The 17,071-nt window shown below is 42.1% G+C and overlaps 1 protein-coding gene across 2 annotated transcripts in view; it reads right to left on the bottom strand.

Annotated features, from left to right (window-relative positions):
• Positions 1 to 3,677: 3,677 nt before the first annotated feature.
• Positions 3,678 to 17,071, bottom strand: part of LOC130403343 (12S rRNA N4-methylcytidine methyltransferase-like) — a 36,609-nt gene continuing 23,215 nt past the window's right edge. For both annotated transcript variants that reach the window (XM_056607656.1, XM_056607657.1), the window contains exons 3-6: positions 16,731 to 16,867; positions 10,357 to 10,539; positions 8,393 to 8,571; positions 3,678 to 5,165 (exon numbers count right to left, since the gene is read on the bottom strand). In XM_056607656.1, coding sequence (XP_056463631.1) covers positions 4,702 to 5,165; positions 8,393 to 8,571; positions 10,357 to 10,539; positions 16,731 to 16,867 — 963 coding nt within the window. In that variant the 3' untranslated portion in view covers positions 3,678 to 4,701. The remainder of the gene's footprint in view (positions 5,166 to 8,392; positions 8,572 to 10,356; positions 10,540 to 16,730; positions 16,868 to 17,071) is intronic.

Below are 17,071 nucleotides of genomic sequence, written 5' to 3'. Positions count from 1 at the left end.
ACAGATCCAATATATCGCCTCATTGGTGTCGATTACAAACCCCCCCTTGTCTCCCGACCCCTCCTCCTCCTTCCAGAAGGAACCATAATGATTTCTTCCTCAAAGCTATTTCCTCCTGAGGAGCCTACTTCACGACATCAACGCGTCTCTCCGCTGCCCGCCCTTCAAAGCGGACGTTATTTCAAAGCCATAGTTCAGCAGGCTTGGCATTTGTTCATAATTATTGACTTGCTTCAAGACAAAGGCTTTCGAAAATATGACTTGATCTTAACAGAATGAAGCTTTGGTAGACCGTCGTACATTTTTTGTTTATTGACTTTATTGTCATGGTTACTAAATAAAGGCATTCGTTCGACCCGAGCCAAGGAAAGGGACCGTTGCCTCTCACAAGATCATGTATTAGTCATTTTATACTGGTGATACAAAACTAAATAAAGGTAAACACAACCCTTCTGGAAAATACAGGTTGGAAATGCTTACTGCAAATATATATACAGTACATCTATACATAGATCTATATTTCTGTATCTTTCTATGTATATATATATTATATTATATTTAATAGACAAAAGTCTATCTGTATATATATATTTTAATTATGTAATTACCTATGAATATATCTACATAAATATAGATATTGTTCTATATATACATATCTCTCTCCCTCTCGATGGATGGATGGATGGATTGAACGATATATATTGTGGTTCTATGTGTGTCTGTGTGTGTGTACATACATACACACACATACACACCTTACTATCCTGTGATCAGCATTGTCCCTTATGCTAGTTCTGGATGGATTCCAACAGGAGATTGCTTCTGGAATGAAGTTTAAATTGCAATCAGCAAACGACACATAAGCCTTGGTCTGTGCTGCCATGTTATTATCTGAAGTCTGTCTCATGTCTGCCTTTAATCTGCTTCCCATGAGAACCCAAGCCCTTGCGTCATTCACAAAATATATTCAAATAGCTTTGACCTCAGTATGTTTTCACCCAGAGTTCTTTTTATAGCAGGTGGAGCAGCAGAATTGGGCGGAGAGTGAGAGTTTGACGTGGGATGGATAAGGGGGCGGGGCCAAGCAGGAGAAAGTCGTGGAGCTGGAACGTGTGTGTGTGCAATGTACCTACCTCTTTTCCCCCCCCTACGTACCTAAATAAAAACCACCATACACCTCTGCAGTCTTCCTGCACTCGGAGCCGGAGCCAGGGGCTCAGCACGTCTCCTCCGCCGCAGCAGGGCTGCGAGCTTCTTCTAGAATATACAGAGGAAACACAGTGATTGAGAGGTATTGTGGTGGATGCTTGTTAATGATCCGGTCATACTGCATGAAGGCAAGGGAAGGTAAAGGGCAAGGGGATGACATAAAACACTGCCAACGCTTCTCTCCATACTTCTCTTAGGTTTGAAGGTGCTGAAGCACGTATGGTTTAAGGGTTAGAAATGCCAATCATCTGTCAGCTATCCGTGTGTTAAATGTATAACCATATATATATCCATACATATATATATACACACATATATATATACATATATATATATATATATATATATATATATATATATACATATATATATATACATATATATATACATATATATATATATATATATATATATATATATATATATATATATACATATACATATACATATACATATATATATACATATATATATATACACATATATATACATATATATATATACACATATATATACATATATATACACATATATATATATATATACATATATATATATATATATATATATATATATATATATATATATATATACATATATATATATATATACATATATATATATATATATATATATATATCGATAAATAATCATAAACAGACACACACACACACACACACACATCAGACCCCATACAGACCCTCAAGTCTGAAGTAGTGCACCATAAATTGTTATTCATGATTAAAATCTCCCGGTGCTTCCTTCCATTCACTTTAAGCTGTGTTCCAATATTATCCATAATCTCCTCCAGTTCTTTGATTCGTCAGTCAATTGATGCATTGATTACAGTTAACAATAATATAACTTTCTCAGATGGGCTGCTACCTATTTCTCCATGGTAATTGAGAACTTTTAGTCGTAGGTAACAACAACCTATAATCATTGATGTGGCACTCCTGAGCGCAATACAAGCTATACACTTGAAAAAATATGCATACACCTAGCCGTCTCGACCCGATTGCAGACTTGTTCGTCCAAAACCACCCAAGAGGTTGGTGGTGTCCAGCAGACTATTCATTTATTACCTTATTTGGACTAGACAACACTTGAAATGAGCCACGGTTTTGTACTTGGGCCTACCTGTCAAGCAGGGTGGACAGGACCATACAGTCATTGCCTCTATGATGATATTTAGACTCAAAAGCAGCACAGACGCTGTCGTATGACTGTAGACAACGTTGGTTGGAAACAGCAGAACTGCTGCTGCGAAAAGCCGGCCGCCTTGGTTACAGCAAGTCGTTTGTTTTGTGTAATCTCTGTGAAACCGGCACATTTTCATGGATCAGTACTGCAGGCCTGGCAGGTGGTCCAAGTGACCAGAGATCCTAATGAGACTCACAAATGTGGCTTTAAAGGAGTGGTTATTCTATCAGCATTTTTTAGAAATACATTCCCTTCTTAGCCGGGCTGCAATCTGCTCTTGGGAAAGCTGGATGCTTAAAGATAGATTACCTGCTCAGAATGAATGAATCCTTCTGAACCAGTTTGGGAAAACAGTCCAACATTAGATCCTCAAGACTTCTGTCAAGGAATGTGCAATTGGTATGTGCATCCCGACATTTCCTGAAAACAATACTCACTCTAAAAATGGGATTGATGAAGGGGAGTACCGTTGAAGAACCAACTTTTCTCCTTTGAAACCCCACGGCTAGGAGATTTTCAATAAATTGGTAAGAGGAAAGAGGCATAATGCATGCAGAAAGGTGTCACACTACCATTCTCTGACAGGGATTATGGTGTTAAGGTGGATAGGTTAATTTGGTCCAGACTCCAAAAAACTGCTGGTGGTCCCAGTACAAGCTACCCGTTAAAAAACGGACAGGGCGACCTCCAGTGGAGGATGGTTCACGGGTTAATGGCGACAAACAAGCCACCTGGATCCATCCATTGGGGAGGGATGTTTTATTTGTACGCAGCATGAATCTGCGGCACATATATTTGGTGAGTGCCCTCGATAGTGGGTTTATACAGGGTGTTAGGGTCATGGTTCCTGGGACTTATTGTCCACACAATAAAGAATTACATTTCAGTAACAGTTTAGTTATCGTTTTCGCCAATTAGCTAAATTGGTGGCCAATTTGGCTAACGGGTCTGTAGATTGATTTGAGGTTCAAGGTATATTTAGTTCATTTTTAAACATTTTAAACCAATAATCTGCATGGTGCACCTTTAAAGTTTACAACAATAGAACATTCTCAGATTAACCGCCACCTGTGTTTCCATGGTAATTGAAAACTTGTAGTCATAGGTAACAGTGATTGATTTATAATAATTGATCTGGCTCTCTTGAGCTCAATAAAATATATACGCTTGGAGTATTTATCACAAGGAAAAGATTATTATTATTATTATTATATTATTATATTAAGATTTCAATCTGCTAAAGAATTTCAGGATCAAGTCCAGGGTCAAAAGATCTGATCTATTTTTTTTAATAAGTCATTACATGAAAATCAATAGCAATAAGCCAAAGCCTTTATCGATTATATGATAATAGGTGAATATTTAAATGAAATCTATATAATTGTCATTTTTAGCTAAAGTAATTGCAACCAAAATAATAGCACAGTTTAGTTCCGATGGCTATGTATCAACCATTGTGACAATGTCTAGAAGGACAATATTAAGCACAAGCATTTGACATTGATTGTCGTAAAACACTGCACTTTTAGATGCAGTTAAATGTTACTCAGTCGTTTAGTTTCCAAGGTAACAAGTAGGGTATATTTATAGTGTCATGAAGGAGGCAGGGAAAGAGAGAAAAAAAAGTGTTGATCGTCTTAATGGAGCAATAACAATTAGTCAAAGTAAAATAGTAAAGTTCATCACGTCGTCTGCTTTAAGTTAAAGTGAGAAGATGTTTCATAACAGTCACCCTTCTCATTCATCACCAATTCTGACACTTGCGTCACTTGGTATTTTGTGGCATTACTGATTCATGCAATACAGTAGAAGTTGGACTCTATTGCTCATCGGGAAGAATACGAAGAACACACAGAACCAGGGTAGAACAGTTATCTCAATTGAAAATAATAAAGTCAGTACGTAAAAAACAGTCCTTTAAAGTCTCTTTTTTTTTTGCAATATATTCACTTGTGAGAGTCAAGGAAGATATGTAAATGAATCCATATAAAGCAGTCTGTGTAGGTGTGAGGTGGTCACTCGAGAAATCCCAAAGCACAATTTTGAATCATATTGAGTAAGCATGTAAATAGAATAATATAGGAAGCTATTGCAGGCTTTACAAATCGGATTCCATCCATCCGGTAGAATAAGTAAATAATTGAAATCTTCATATTTGATTGAATTGTCTTTAATATTATAATAATTTATAATTATCTAAGTATGGCCACATGAGGTTAGCGGTACAAAACTATGACTACGACCAGAGAAATGTTTGAAAACACCTATCGACAAAACCGTCCCAATGTCCTAGCATCTCAGCGCGGCTCGGAGCTTAGCGGAGCGACCCCGAGGGTTCTCCGCCAGCTCCTTCTTCCCGGGCGTTGTGACCCCTCTCTGTAGAGGCGACCAGTGCGACGTCGTCTTCGTCCGGTTCCCCCCCATTACCTCCTCCCCCTCCTCCTCCTCCCCCTCCCCCTCCCTCTCCCCTGCCCCTCTCCGGAGCCTCTGGCCCGGGTGTCTCTGGTCAAGCGTGGCCATGTCCCCCCCGCTGAGGAAGCGCTTCACCAGGCGGTCCTCCAGGGAGTGGAAGGTGAGCACGCACAGGCGACCGCCGGGCCTCAGCAGCGTCTGGGCGGCGCGCAGCCCCGCGTGCAGCTCGTTCATCTCGTCGTTGACGAAGATGCGCAGAGCCTGGAAGGTCTTGGTGGCCACGTGGGACGGGCGCTCCAGCTTGTCCTTGCGCGCGTAGAGCGCGGCGCTAGGGAACGATCCTTCAGGGAGAGGAGACAGAGGAACAGGGAGCACCCCTGAGAATACTGAAGCTATTTATTGCGCCCTGATTAAAATTGTGATCGGATCATGACGCCGAGTCCGTGGTAATCAGGATATTAGAACATTTTCCGAAAGGGGGTTGTCTTCCTTTTACCGCTCCGTATGAACTAAAAATGAACTTCAAACCATGGGAAATACATCTACACTTGTGGAATCATGTTAAACTTGTTATCATGTATAACTAGTGAATAGTACTATATACTACTGTATACTACTAGGGAATAGTAGTTGTGACTCCATTAATTACCAACTATGGCCATAGCTATGGCTACAACAAAAATACAAGCACGTGTTTTTTTTATGCAGACTCAAGCTCCACCAAGCATGTAGTTACAAAGTCTGATTGGCATACATATTTTATACTTATTAATTCTGCTGGCTGATAGAAAGACTAGCATACTACATAAATCATTCTCCAGCCTGCTGACAAATTACCCCATTGCTTTGTGTGGGAAGTTTTTAAATCCAATGTCAATTACTATGCAACTACATTTTATATTTATATAAACTGTTGCATGGTTCAATATTCCTGGCACTTACTTAGGCAGGGGTGTAAACAATCAATGATTGCTGCTGTTTAAGCAAGACTAGCCATGTAGGAAACCTCCCATAATTAGACTATATATATATTATGGGTCTCCTGTGGTTCTACTACATAAAAAACGCCCTCCTTTAATTCATCATTGAATACAGAAACTATTCCCGGAAACTCTTTTCAACCACTTTACAAACAACATTTCACTGACTAGAATAGTGTGTGACCTGTTGCTGACATTACTCAAGACAACTGAACACACGTATCCATCACAAGCTCACTGTATAAAGCCAAAATCGAAAAGTGTTGGCCCGACTGACTCGGACAGGAGCAGGGTGTTCTCCCCAGTTGACACTTCCTATCTAGATTGAGGGAAATAAAAACTCAGGGATGGTTGTTTTAAATAAATATCCAGAGATGGATACAAACTGAAAGCACAACAACAAACAACCCCAAAAAGAAACTAAGTAGTGTGGCATTTTTCTCCTCCTGCGCTCAACAGCGCTCCGTGTGACTCACCCTGCAATCAATACCAGGCTTGGCCGGCAAGGACAAGCTCTGGTCTGGTGTAGCGTAACTCTGTGTGCTCGCTCTAATTCATCCCTCACAGCTCCCACAGTAAGAGCCTGGGACCGGGGGAGAGAGGTTAAGCCTGAAAAGACTCTCAGACATTTACCTCCTTCTGGTCCCATGTGATTCATTCTTGACTGTGATGCAACGCCCTATGCAGCAATGACCGGCTGAATGCATGGCAATGGCATGAATGCCTCATCGATCCAAAAAACCTATTCATCAATTGAGACTGCTGTTTATTCTCTTGGGCAAACCTTGATGTGCATCGTATGTTTGGTTGAGCATGTTATTTGTGTAATTTACCAGAGGGAAATGTAAATAGTCGAGCAAGAGACAGAGACAGAGCTGTAGGGACTGTAAGCAGGTGAGTCCAGACTTTGCGTGTTACAAAGCTCTCGACGGGCATGAGCATGATGTCCACACTGTGTGCAACCATAACACGTTCAATTCTTTAGAGATCGTCGGTCTTATCTTTCAGACGAAGGGAAGGTGAACCTTGAAAGAGTGAAACAATCTTTTGAATTGAATTGTGAATTCGTCTCTCGAATGTTGTTTGCAAGTGACCTCAACTCATGGTCGTGTAGGCAGGCTCGTTTGCTGTTATGGCGTTGATGTGATGCCTTTAGGTTGCCCATGGACAATGCCTGCAAGCACCCATCGTCATGACAACCCCTCATACGTAATCCCATCTCATCCCTCTCCAAGAATTATTGTCTAGGTACTAGTTTACTACTGACCTGTAGAACAACAGTGGGTGTATACATCTGAAGAAGTTAAAACATTTAACAAAAAGGGTTTGCATCTTCCTAAAGTCCCCCACAGGATGTATGCAGAAAAAAAAGAAAAAGACTATAGAATAAATCCTGTTGGTGTTTCTCACTGTCACGCTTTCTTTCGCTAGGCAACAGTGTCACAATAGCAGCCAGGCGCAGACCCCCGGGGACCTGCAGAGACCCCAGGTACGCATATAGGCCCCAGGGACCTACACCAGTCAGGACCTCTCCATTTGATTGGAATAAACATTTGTGGTGAAGCACTTTGCTCTTCAAAAGAGATCAAACAACTGCCCTTAGTCACACCTGTTCTCCCCGTGTGACGCACGAACCGCGATGTGCAACAACTACTGAGAGGACATCTCACTCTCACTGCTGCTCGCAGACCAAGACACGTCTCTTGAAAAATAATGCAATCCCTCGGAGATGCGAACATAAATACTGCCCTTTTTTTCCGTCTGTTTGTGTGTGTGTGTCTGTGTGTGTCCGCGGGTGCGCGTGCGTGTGTGTGTGTGTGTGCGTGTGTTTGTACTTGTTATTTTTTTGCAAATACGTGGGTAGCGAGTGACGACGAGATGAAATAGTTGGGAGAGAACAGTTTCAAATGATGCAATCCATCAAGAGAAACTATGGATGGGGAAGGAATGCAAACGTAGCATGAAAGTGCCATTGCGTCTATAGATACTCCGTTTACAAGGGGCCACGCCTTTAAGCTCTCTAGAGAAAACACATCTTAAAAGGAACAGTGTATATGTGTTTGGTTTCATTTTAGGGGAGGGGGGGGGGGGGGTGGGTGCGTCAAAAGGAGCATGAATGTGGACGTGAAGGGTCGTTGCAGACAAATGGCTTCCCCCCCCGACCCTTCTTAGTGTGGATTTCCTGGGAACCGTGATTAAGCGGTTGGGATGAATGTGATGGTGATGGCAGAGGATGTGATGCTGGTGAGCAATGTGTGTCTTGATGGTGGTGGTGCCGAGGAGTCTGTGGTGATGTGTGTAGTTGAGTGGTGGTGGTGGTGGTGGTGGGGACGGAGGGGGAGGTGAGTAAGCTGTGATAATGGTGGTGTTGATGGTGGAGGTGATAGGGATGAGAGTGCTGTGGGGATGAATGAAAGTGGGGACGGTGGTGAGGAGGCTGTGGGGATGAATAAATGTGGTGACGGTGGTGGGGGAGGTGTGGACGCCGTGTGGATCGGGGCTGTGAGAATAGTGTGGGGATGAATGAGCGAAACAATGTGGTGACGGTAGTGGGGGGGGAGAGGGAGGATTGGGTGTTGGTGGCCTACCTGCCACCACGCTGGCCAGCTGCTGAGTGCGTGTGATGGGGCAGATGCTGCGCGCCTCAACGACGGCTGAGGAGATCTTCCTGGCGTGTCTCTCCTCCCCGTACGCAAGGAGGATGGACGCAAGGGACTTCTGATCCAGCGCGTTCACAACGTCAGCAGCGCGCGGTGTGTCGGGATACCTACGCACACACAGGAGCCCAATTAGGTTGCTCTGACGTCACGGCCTCGCTGACAAGGATCAATCCTGAGCGAGCACCGCCGCGCTGGAGTCGATGCCCCGGAACATAAAGCAACGCTGTCGCTTTAACGGGGAGGTTGGTATTACACACTGTTCTGAAGATGTCGATTTTCATTTGACATCAAAAGGTCTATCCAACGCTACATCCTTACATTTGCATTGGTTGGCTGTGACAAATTGACAAAGAAGGCACAACGTCAGCATGCTAATGTGTTACATTGCATGGGTCATTCATATTTGAACTACTAACAGGTGCCTGTTAGTCATGCCGTTATGCCATTTGTCCCATTAAATAGCATCATGTGGCTGAGTCTCCGCTTGTCCGTCCAAGAGAGATGTCAGTTAATACAAAACAAATACATTTTCTTTATTTTGCATTAGCAATAACCTTGTAAGAGTAACATTTAGAAAGAGCACACTATGCAGGTGTGATAACGATTTTAGATAAGTGGGTTTAATCTAAGCCTCCTTTGGGTCTACATGAGGGAACTTTACAGAGCAAACCAAGGTTGTCTTTCTTACAGTAATTATAGCACTATCTCATTTACGAAATTGAAATTGGCATGTTCCGATGGGGGATATTGTTTTAGCACGGCGAGTACAATATAACCACTGCAATGTGTGAATTTCCTGTTCAACGCTGTGAGTCACGGGTGAGACAAAACAAAGTCATTGAATGGACTGCCTTTATACAGCGTTTTTCTAACCTGCGCAATTCAAAGCCCTCAGTACCTCACGTTTTCCCATTCATACACACATTCATACACCTACTGCACGCGTCAACCATTCAAACCATTCGTCTGGAGCAGTTAGAGCGAGGCGTCTTGCTCAGGGACACCTCGACACTAAACCAGGAGGAGCTGGAGATCAAACCAGCAATCTTCTGGCTGTCGAACAACCTGCTACGCCTCTTGAGCCACTGCTACACGTGGTCTTGTTGACCGATTGCATGCAGCAGACTATTGGCGGGGATGGTGAGAAAATTTGAATTTTTCAGTCGTGCAGAGTACCTGCAGCAATGGGGCGCTTTGATTTGGTTGTGGCAATTTTGATTATGTCCCAAGTATATTGGGGTCTTTAGTGCTGGTGCTGAACTGCAAGGAGAATCAGCCTGAGTGGAACTTGATGGGTAACTTCAAAGATAAAGACAGTATTTGTTAGTTCAATGTTGCACAGAACTGGCTTCAGTCGATGGCCTCATTCTATATACATTAATACAACCGGGAACACCCCTTATTTCACTTACCCTTGCCTCTTATTGAAATGTTCCTCTGCGCTCAAAATTCATAATTATTACACTGCCTAAAACGCAGCCACCTTCTTCGCTCAGAACTCTAACTGCGTGCCTTAGTCTCTGAGTCCGTGAGCAAGTCAACGCAGAATTTAAAATGGGAATTAGTTTGTTTGTGGGCACTAATGGAGAGGCCAGGGCTGTTCAAATGTGCTTCTGTTTGTTGAACAAACCAAAGCACAGCTATGGGAGCTGCCCAAACACTTGTTTGGAATATAATGGAAGGTGGGAAAGTAGCTTTCTGTTTTGTCCTCTTTGGCAACATCTTTGACGCTAAGCTGTAATCATTTGCAGAGTTTCAAACAGTGTCGCCACCGACAACCAGGTCATAACAATTGTAATTGGCCTTCATGAGCATGCCAAAATTCTTTGAGATTACCACTTTCAATTAAAAAACAATTTTTCATTTGATTGGCCTCCGTTGGTAGAACTTGCCTGTCTCCATCCATCCTCATGTCCAGGGGGCCGTCCCTGCTGAGAGAGAATCCTCTCTGGGCCTGGTCCATCTGCATGGAGGAGCAACCGGCATCAAGGAGCACCACATCTACACTACCTGGCTTCACCTCCTGCTGAAGGATCAGCTCGCTGAACCGGCCCAGCAAGGGTTGGAGACGACCACTAGGAAAATACACAGTGGAAACACAAACACACGGAAATGGATGTCATTTCAAAGCAATTCACCAGGATTATCATAACAATTTTGAAAACAACGTTTAAAATTGGGAAATGTTTTGCAAATTGCAAATAAAAAGATTTGTAGTCCATGGGTTGCTTAAGGAAAAAAGGGAGGCCAACAAAAACTACAATATGAACCCCCCTCAAAACAGCAATGTTATTTTACCAGGTGCTTTATTTATATTTATTTACAAACTATATTTCGAACATATGCCTCACTGAATATAGAAAAAATGAAATTATTATTTAGCCTTAAGCACAAAAATGGTAAGCATGACTCATCATTCACATTAATTTCACATATATACTGAGGGACTGTAACATTAATAGAACACAACATGCTGATCATAGCGTTATTTTTTTGAATAAAATGCACTTGCTGCTCATTTAACAGGCATATTTTAATATCTCAGGGACTTCCTTGTTGAGCTAGTTCCTGTCTTAGAGTGACCCCGTACTGGCTCAGTGCACAGGTGCTGAGATCCTCAAATCACATTCATGCATTTTTCATGTGACCTTTAAAGACATCCTGAACAAAGATGATGGTGGCAGTGAGACACGCATATATCCACCACAGAGAACCAGATCTCTGCAACACGCTTTTTCTAACCTTTAGGTCAGGACCCCATGTGTGACCCTGCCTCCACCCTTACGAAATCCAACACACACAAGACTGCTGCCTTCCGATACATATAAAGTGGCAGTGTTGCCAATAATGTGCTTAGGTTGTTTACTGTGTGTTTCCTATAGGAATGTAAGCGGGCGTATGTGGTGCACTGGGTATTAGGCTGAGACATGGCTGTTCAGCAGTTCTATGTGTGGCAGCGATCATGAGGATAAATCATCCTCCAGATATAACACCATTCTGATGCTGATGAAGACCTTCCATTCGCCTCCATTTTTCCTGGGTTATTTTACCGGCCGAAAAAGTGAAGTGTCCACCCCCCCCCCCCCCCCAAAACATTTTGGTTTGAACTGCCTTCCTAGTGCATCGCATCTTTCAGGAAAGCCTTACCCATCGGAGAATAAGCCAGCGTTCTACACAAGGCCAGGCTCTGGCATGTCCTCTATTTCTACACCCACGGGTGATAGAGAGAGGGGCAAGCGAGCATCTCACCCACGCTGCAAGGGCTTTCCTATTCCCTCGCTTTTTCTTATTCATCGTCTTGCATAGTCATTATTTGTTGAAAAATCTATAGCAGAGGATTTCTCGTACTCCCCCATAACATGCGCAATCCCTCTCTACCTCCTCCTTCCTCTCAAACGCTGCATAACAGAGGCACCACCTCCTCCCCGGAACTCTTATGTCCCTTTGGTTCACAGAGGCAGTTTATAAACAGAGCTCTTAATGTCAAAGTTTTGGAGCGTTTTGTCTTCTGGGATTCTGGTTTAAAACTGTGTTTATTTGTTTTGATTCCCTTATCCATGTCTTGAGAGTTATTAAAGGAAGGAACATTTTATTTTGCTACAGTCAGTAAAGACAAATACATTGGGTTGGCTGTATGAAAATAAGCCAATCAGATTTATCAAACTTCAATGGCATGATGTGACCTGCAAAAACAGTACACACCTGTTTTGGCAGATGTCTACCGCAAAACAGTCTGACCATATTAGCAGTTGCATAAATAAGTTGTGTAGGTTTCAAACATCTCAGAACCTTTTGTTATTGCCTTGGCACATTCAAAATGGGTTTTGAGAATTAAATGGAGCAGGTGTAGCCTACAACCACAACATTTGCTTCAAAGAGCTACAGTTCTATTGTGGCAACTTTGTCAGGCATTGAGTTGTATCAAGTCCAAAGTAAATCAAGTAATTTTTGTATGGCCCTTAATCACAGTTACAGCCTCAAAGGACTTCAAAGGACAATTTTATGACACCCCCTTACCCCATCTTCCTAAAGGGCAAGAAAAAAACTCCCTTCATTATCAAAGAAGTATCCTTCGAAATTAAAGAGGGATTCCCCGTTCAAGGGATGTTTAGGAGTGCAATGGGTGCCAACTTGGACAGACACCATAATGGAGAGGGAGTGTCATTCATTTAATTTCCTTCCTGATATTAGAAATTCAAATGCTGATGTCCTTCTGTTTTTCTTACCAGCTTTGTGTGTACAGGAACATTTGGTAACAGACAGTGAGGCAGAGGATGTAAAACAGTGAGGATCGCAATCACAGTTCTGTTGATCAAAACAGCTGGAAAAGGGCTTGATATGTTGTTTATCATAAAGTGTACATGGACAGCATTGACTTGTGCAGTTTACCATACAAACGACACTCACAGTATGGTTCTCTCTTGAAAACACAGCAGAAAAGAATGTGCACTTTAGGTCCTTTCATCTGGGAAGTCAGCAATAACAGAAACATTTTCAATCGCCACCAGCTTTAAATTCAATTATGACACTTGTGACTTGAGTGCAAATAATTTCCACAAGATGTATTATTGCTACGTGGACCTTGCGATACATCTAGAAAGAATGTGAATTTATAGCATTGGATAATTTACAACTGAAATATGAACAAACTAGCATTCCCTGTGAGACCATACATTTCAATTCGCCATTCAAAATGTGAAGAATTGGAATTCAACTGAGCTCCCATTGAATGAGGTTGTTTGAAATAAAAAATGCAGCTGTATCCATTATTTCATTATGTAACTATTTAACACCTTAAATACACTATTAATTTGTTGAATTAACTGAAGAAACTTGACTTTCCCTTTCCATGTCCAGTAGTGAGGAGAATCGAGATTATACTTAACTAAATACAACACAAATCGTTTAAATCAAATTATATGCATGTTTACAAATGTATACAAATCTGCAATAGAAACATAGAATATTTGCTTCAGCTGGAAGAGTCAAAATGTTATTCTGGATTAGATTAAATTAGATACGATTTTAAATTGGTCTGTCAGCACAATATACAGGGCATTCATAAAATCTACATTTCAAAATAAAAATGTAAGTGCTGTTAATACATAGGATTTTATTTTGATGCAAAAGAGGTTTCTCCATTGGCTTTTCCCATTAAATGTGTCATTAGTGTGGCTGTTTGCCGACGTATGACATTAGTGCCTACATACCAGAAACAAGCTACGCACAGCAGCCTCCTCTAAATCATGTTTTTCCAAGCCACGGAAGGATTCAAAAATATGCAAAACAGTTACATAATTTTTTTGAATTATTAACTTCTTTATGTGGCTTATACACAGGGTTGGAGATATAAATGTCTTATGTAAGGTCTTATATTATTAAATAGGACAAGTTTCAGTAGTGTATGTGCTGAGGTCCAAGAGTGGGCTCAAAATTGCTAGGAAGATCTTGCTTGGATCTATTTATAGGTGACGCAACCCACAACATTGACATCATCAGAAAAACTAAAAGGATAATCATAATGCAAAGTCTGGCCTTTGGCCCCAAGAGGTTGGATTTGGTCATTCAAAAACATAAAATGACCAATTGTTAAAATCACCTGCTGTATGGAGCCAAACTTTTTGACCCTGAGCACACAACCTATCATTTGTTCCAGTAAAAGTAGGTTTTGACTGGAGTAACAATCTCATGAACTCCCTTTTCTCTTGACATAAATGGCTAGCAAGCAATTGGCTTAAATTACTATAGGAAGTATACTCTTCTGCCAGAGTAATGCTTCGTGAAGAACCCTGTCAATATCCGTATGGTCGCCGGTGACTGAGTTGGCATGACATTGAGGTTATGTGAAACTTTTTTGTAATTGTTATTCACAATGTTCAAGGCCAAAAGTGTTACAAGAACGGTGGTACAGTTGCAACATGCCATTTATACTAAGGTAACTAGTGCAAGAAAATGTTTGAAAGATATCGGGTCACACAATGTTGTTGTGTGACCTGATGTATAATTACGACCAACTGGAGAAACGTATTGTGGTTTCTCCACAAAACAAGTCCTAATCCACCAATTCTAGTATTGGCAGGCCTCACAACAGACTGTGTGAGTGCATGCTCATTCAACAAGACGCGTTGCCTCTTCACAAATCAAGCCTGAAATATTCCCTGTGTTGACCCGCTCACTTCCTTTACCTGCGTCACTGAACCATAAGACAAGATACTGATTGATTGTTTTCTACAGGGGGGCCAGTAATGAAAATATCTACAGAAAAAGGTGAAGAACATCTAATAATTATATTTTGGTTAGGAATTAGTCAACCTGAATCAACCTTCCGGTGAAGCTTATTGTGATGTACTTAAAATGTACACACATTTTCTTTTTAAACAAAAACACCTTCAGCTAACCAAAGGTTAGTGCTTAGGTGTTGAAAGTACATTCATGTCTGTCCCAGACACAATGCAAAAATAAAGTGCTTAAATGGATCCTTATGGACCAAATATGTTGTGGTTTAACTCAAGTGTTAGCCTGCGCTTAGAGGTTTCAGACATAGGAAAATGTACACACGACATTGTGGAGATAGCTGGGGTGCTGTGGTAACTACAATGGAGTGTGTCAAACATGTTGGAACCTCGGACGCAACATGGGCTATTAACATGTCGTCAGGCATTTCATCATCCAATGAAATCCCTCCCAAGGCAGCATCCGTCAGTGTGAGATCATTCAAAGCGTTTCTTTGGGCCTTTTGTTGGCGTTTAAATTACTTTAAGATGTTACTGAATAAACTCAAAAGGTTTGGTGGTTGCTAGGTTGGCGCCACTGTTGCTACCCATCTTCCTGTAGCAGGGTAAGCTGGCCTCAAACATAAAATATTTATATATTTAAGTAATGTACGTATGAGTGATTTTGTTTGTTTGCTGCTTATTGATAATACGCAAAGACAATGTTGCAGTGGGGCTTCACCTTGTTAAAATCTCGAGGATGCACATTGTCATCCTGAGCTATGTGCATCATTGCAACTAAATTCTTCTTCACTACCAGATGACAATGAATCCAAACAGGAGCCCACATGGGAGCAGAGGAATAAAGGGAGGTTTGTTTCCTGATGTGTGAGGTCTCCATTGATACATAAGGTAGTATCAAGGCAGGGATCAGGATGATGTTCTAAAATGATTCACACAGTGGAAATAAAAATCAATACATACAAAACACTTACCTACTTCAAGACAGACAAAGTATCTACATTCACGAACTAGAGCGCCGGATTCTCCCAGAAAGACGTCTCGTTCTTTGCAACCTATTTAACTACAAGTGACTAAGGACACGCTCCTACACAGTATGCATTACCAATGTGTTCTGTAGAACATGGAAGGAGGAAGGGAATCAGACAACTCTCCAACCTTGATGTGTGGGTGCAGCGTGTGGGTTGCCAAGGTCTTTTACTCAGGCTTCCAATAATATTGGCTAATTGCTAGATTTCTCCAGCAACTCTTAACTTACATCACGAGTGGGTGTGCAAAAGGCTTTAGGACGGGGGTATAGTGCGGCTAACAGAATGCCATGCTTGTTCTCCCCCCATCTCTCTCTCTGTTTTTGCTCCTTCCCTCTTGCAGCTCCAGTAGATTCCCCTGAGAGAGGTTTCCCCAAGATCTACGTACAAGGATTCCTTCCCACGCCATCATCTCATTTTCATCCTCCCTCCCTTGCCCACGCACGCACACGCACAGGCACGCACCAACACACACACGGTTCTCTCTCCCTTATTAGACATTGTGTCCTGGTGTTTCCCTGTTCCTTTTTTTTAGCTCATGCTCCATTCTCTCTCCTTCTTCTTTTCTTCCTCGCTCTACCCTAATTTCTTTGGGTTTGTCCTTCCTACCTCACTCCTGCCCACTCCTATCTGATGGATTCTCAGTGGGAGGCAGCATCTCCCTCACGCTGCAGTCGTGGGCCGTTGCTTCTGACAAATGACACGCCGGGCCCACCAGCGTGCGTGGGGGTATGATAATCTTTAAGACGGAGGAGCGGCTGAGAATGGATTGTGCGACTAACGGGTGTTTGGATTCGTATTGAGTTCGAGAAAAGTGAGGGAGATGTGTTTCACTGCAACACGGTTGGCAGCTAAACGGATGTTTACCAGAGGCCAGAAATAACGTGTGCGTGACTATGATGGGTGGATGCTTCCACAGGCTGTGTGCAGAGTTTGCACTATCATATTATTAGGGATGCATTAAATGACGTATCTTTGATGGATCGTATAAATAAGGGAACTTACTTGTACTGCTTTGCTAGCTGCTGGGCCAAACCGAATGCCACAGGGTCTCGATCTAGGGCCAGGACCGTTACATCAGAATACGTATTCAGTATTTCTTTGGTGTGACCCCCGCCTCCAAACGTCATGTCCAGGACCACCTGTGTAGACGATGTGAATGAAATGCTCAATGTTAACTGTGTGATCCGATATTAGGTGAATCCATGAGCAAGCAGTTTGGCTCCGACAACCACCTTTGTTGCCATGTTCTGAATGTTATTTATGGGAGGAAGGCATTTATAGCCTAATGGTGGAGACTGGATTACACCCATCCATCCCAAAGTCACGTTAAACTAAAATGACCC

This window comes from Gadus chalcogrammus, chromosome 14 (genome assembly GCF_026213295.1).
Source record: "Gadus chalcogrammus isolate NIFS_2021 chromosome 14, NIFS_Gcha_1.0, whole genome shotgun sequence".
NCBI lineage: Eukaryota > Metazoa > Chordata > Actinopteri > Gadiformes > Gadidae > Gadus > Gadus chalcogrammus.
Note: the sequence above shows the minus strand (reverse complement) of the source record. Positions and strands in the feature narration are given on the sequence as shown.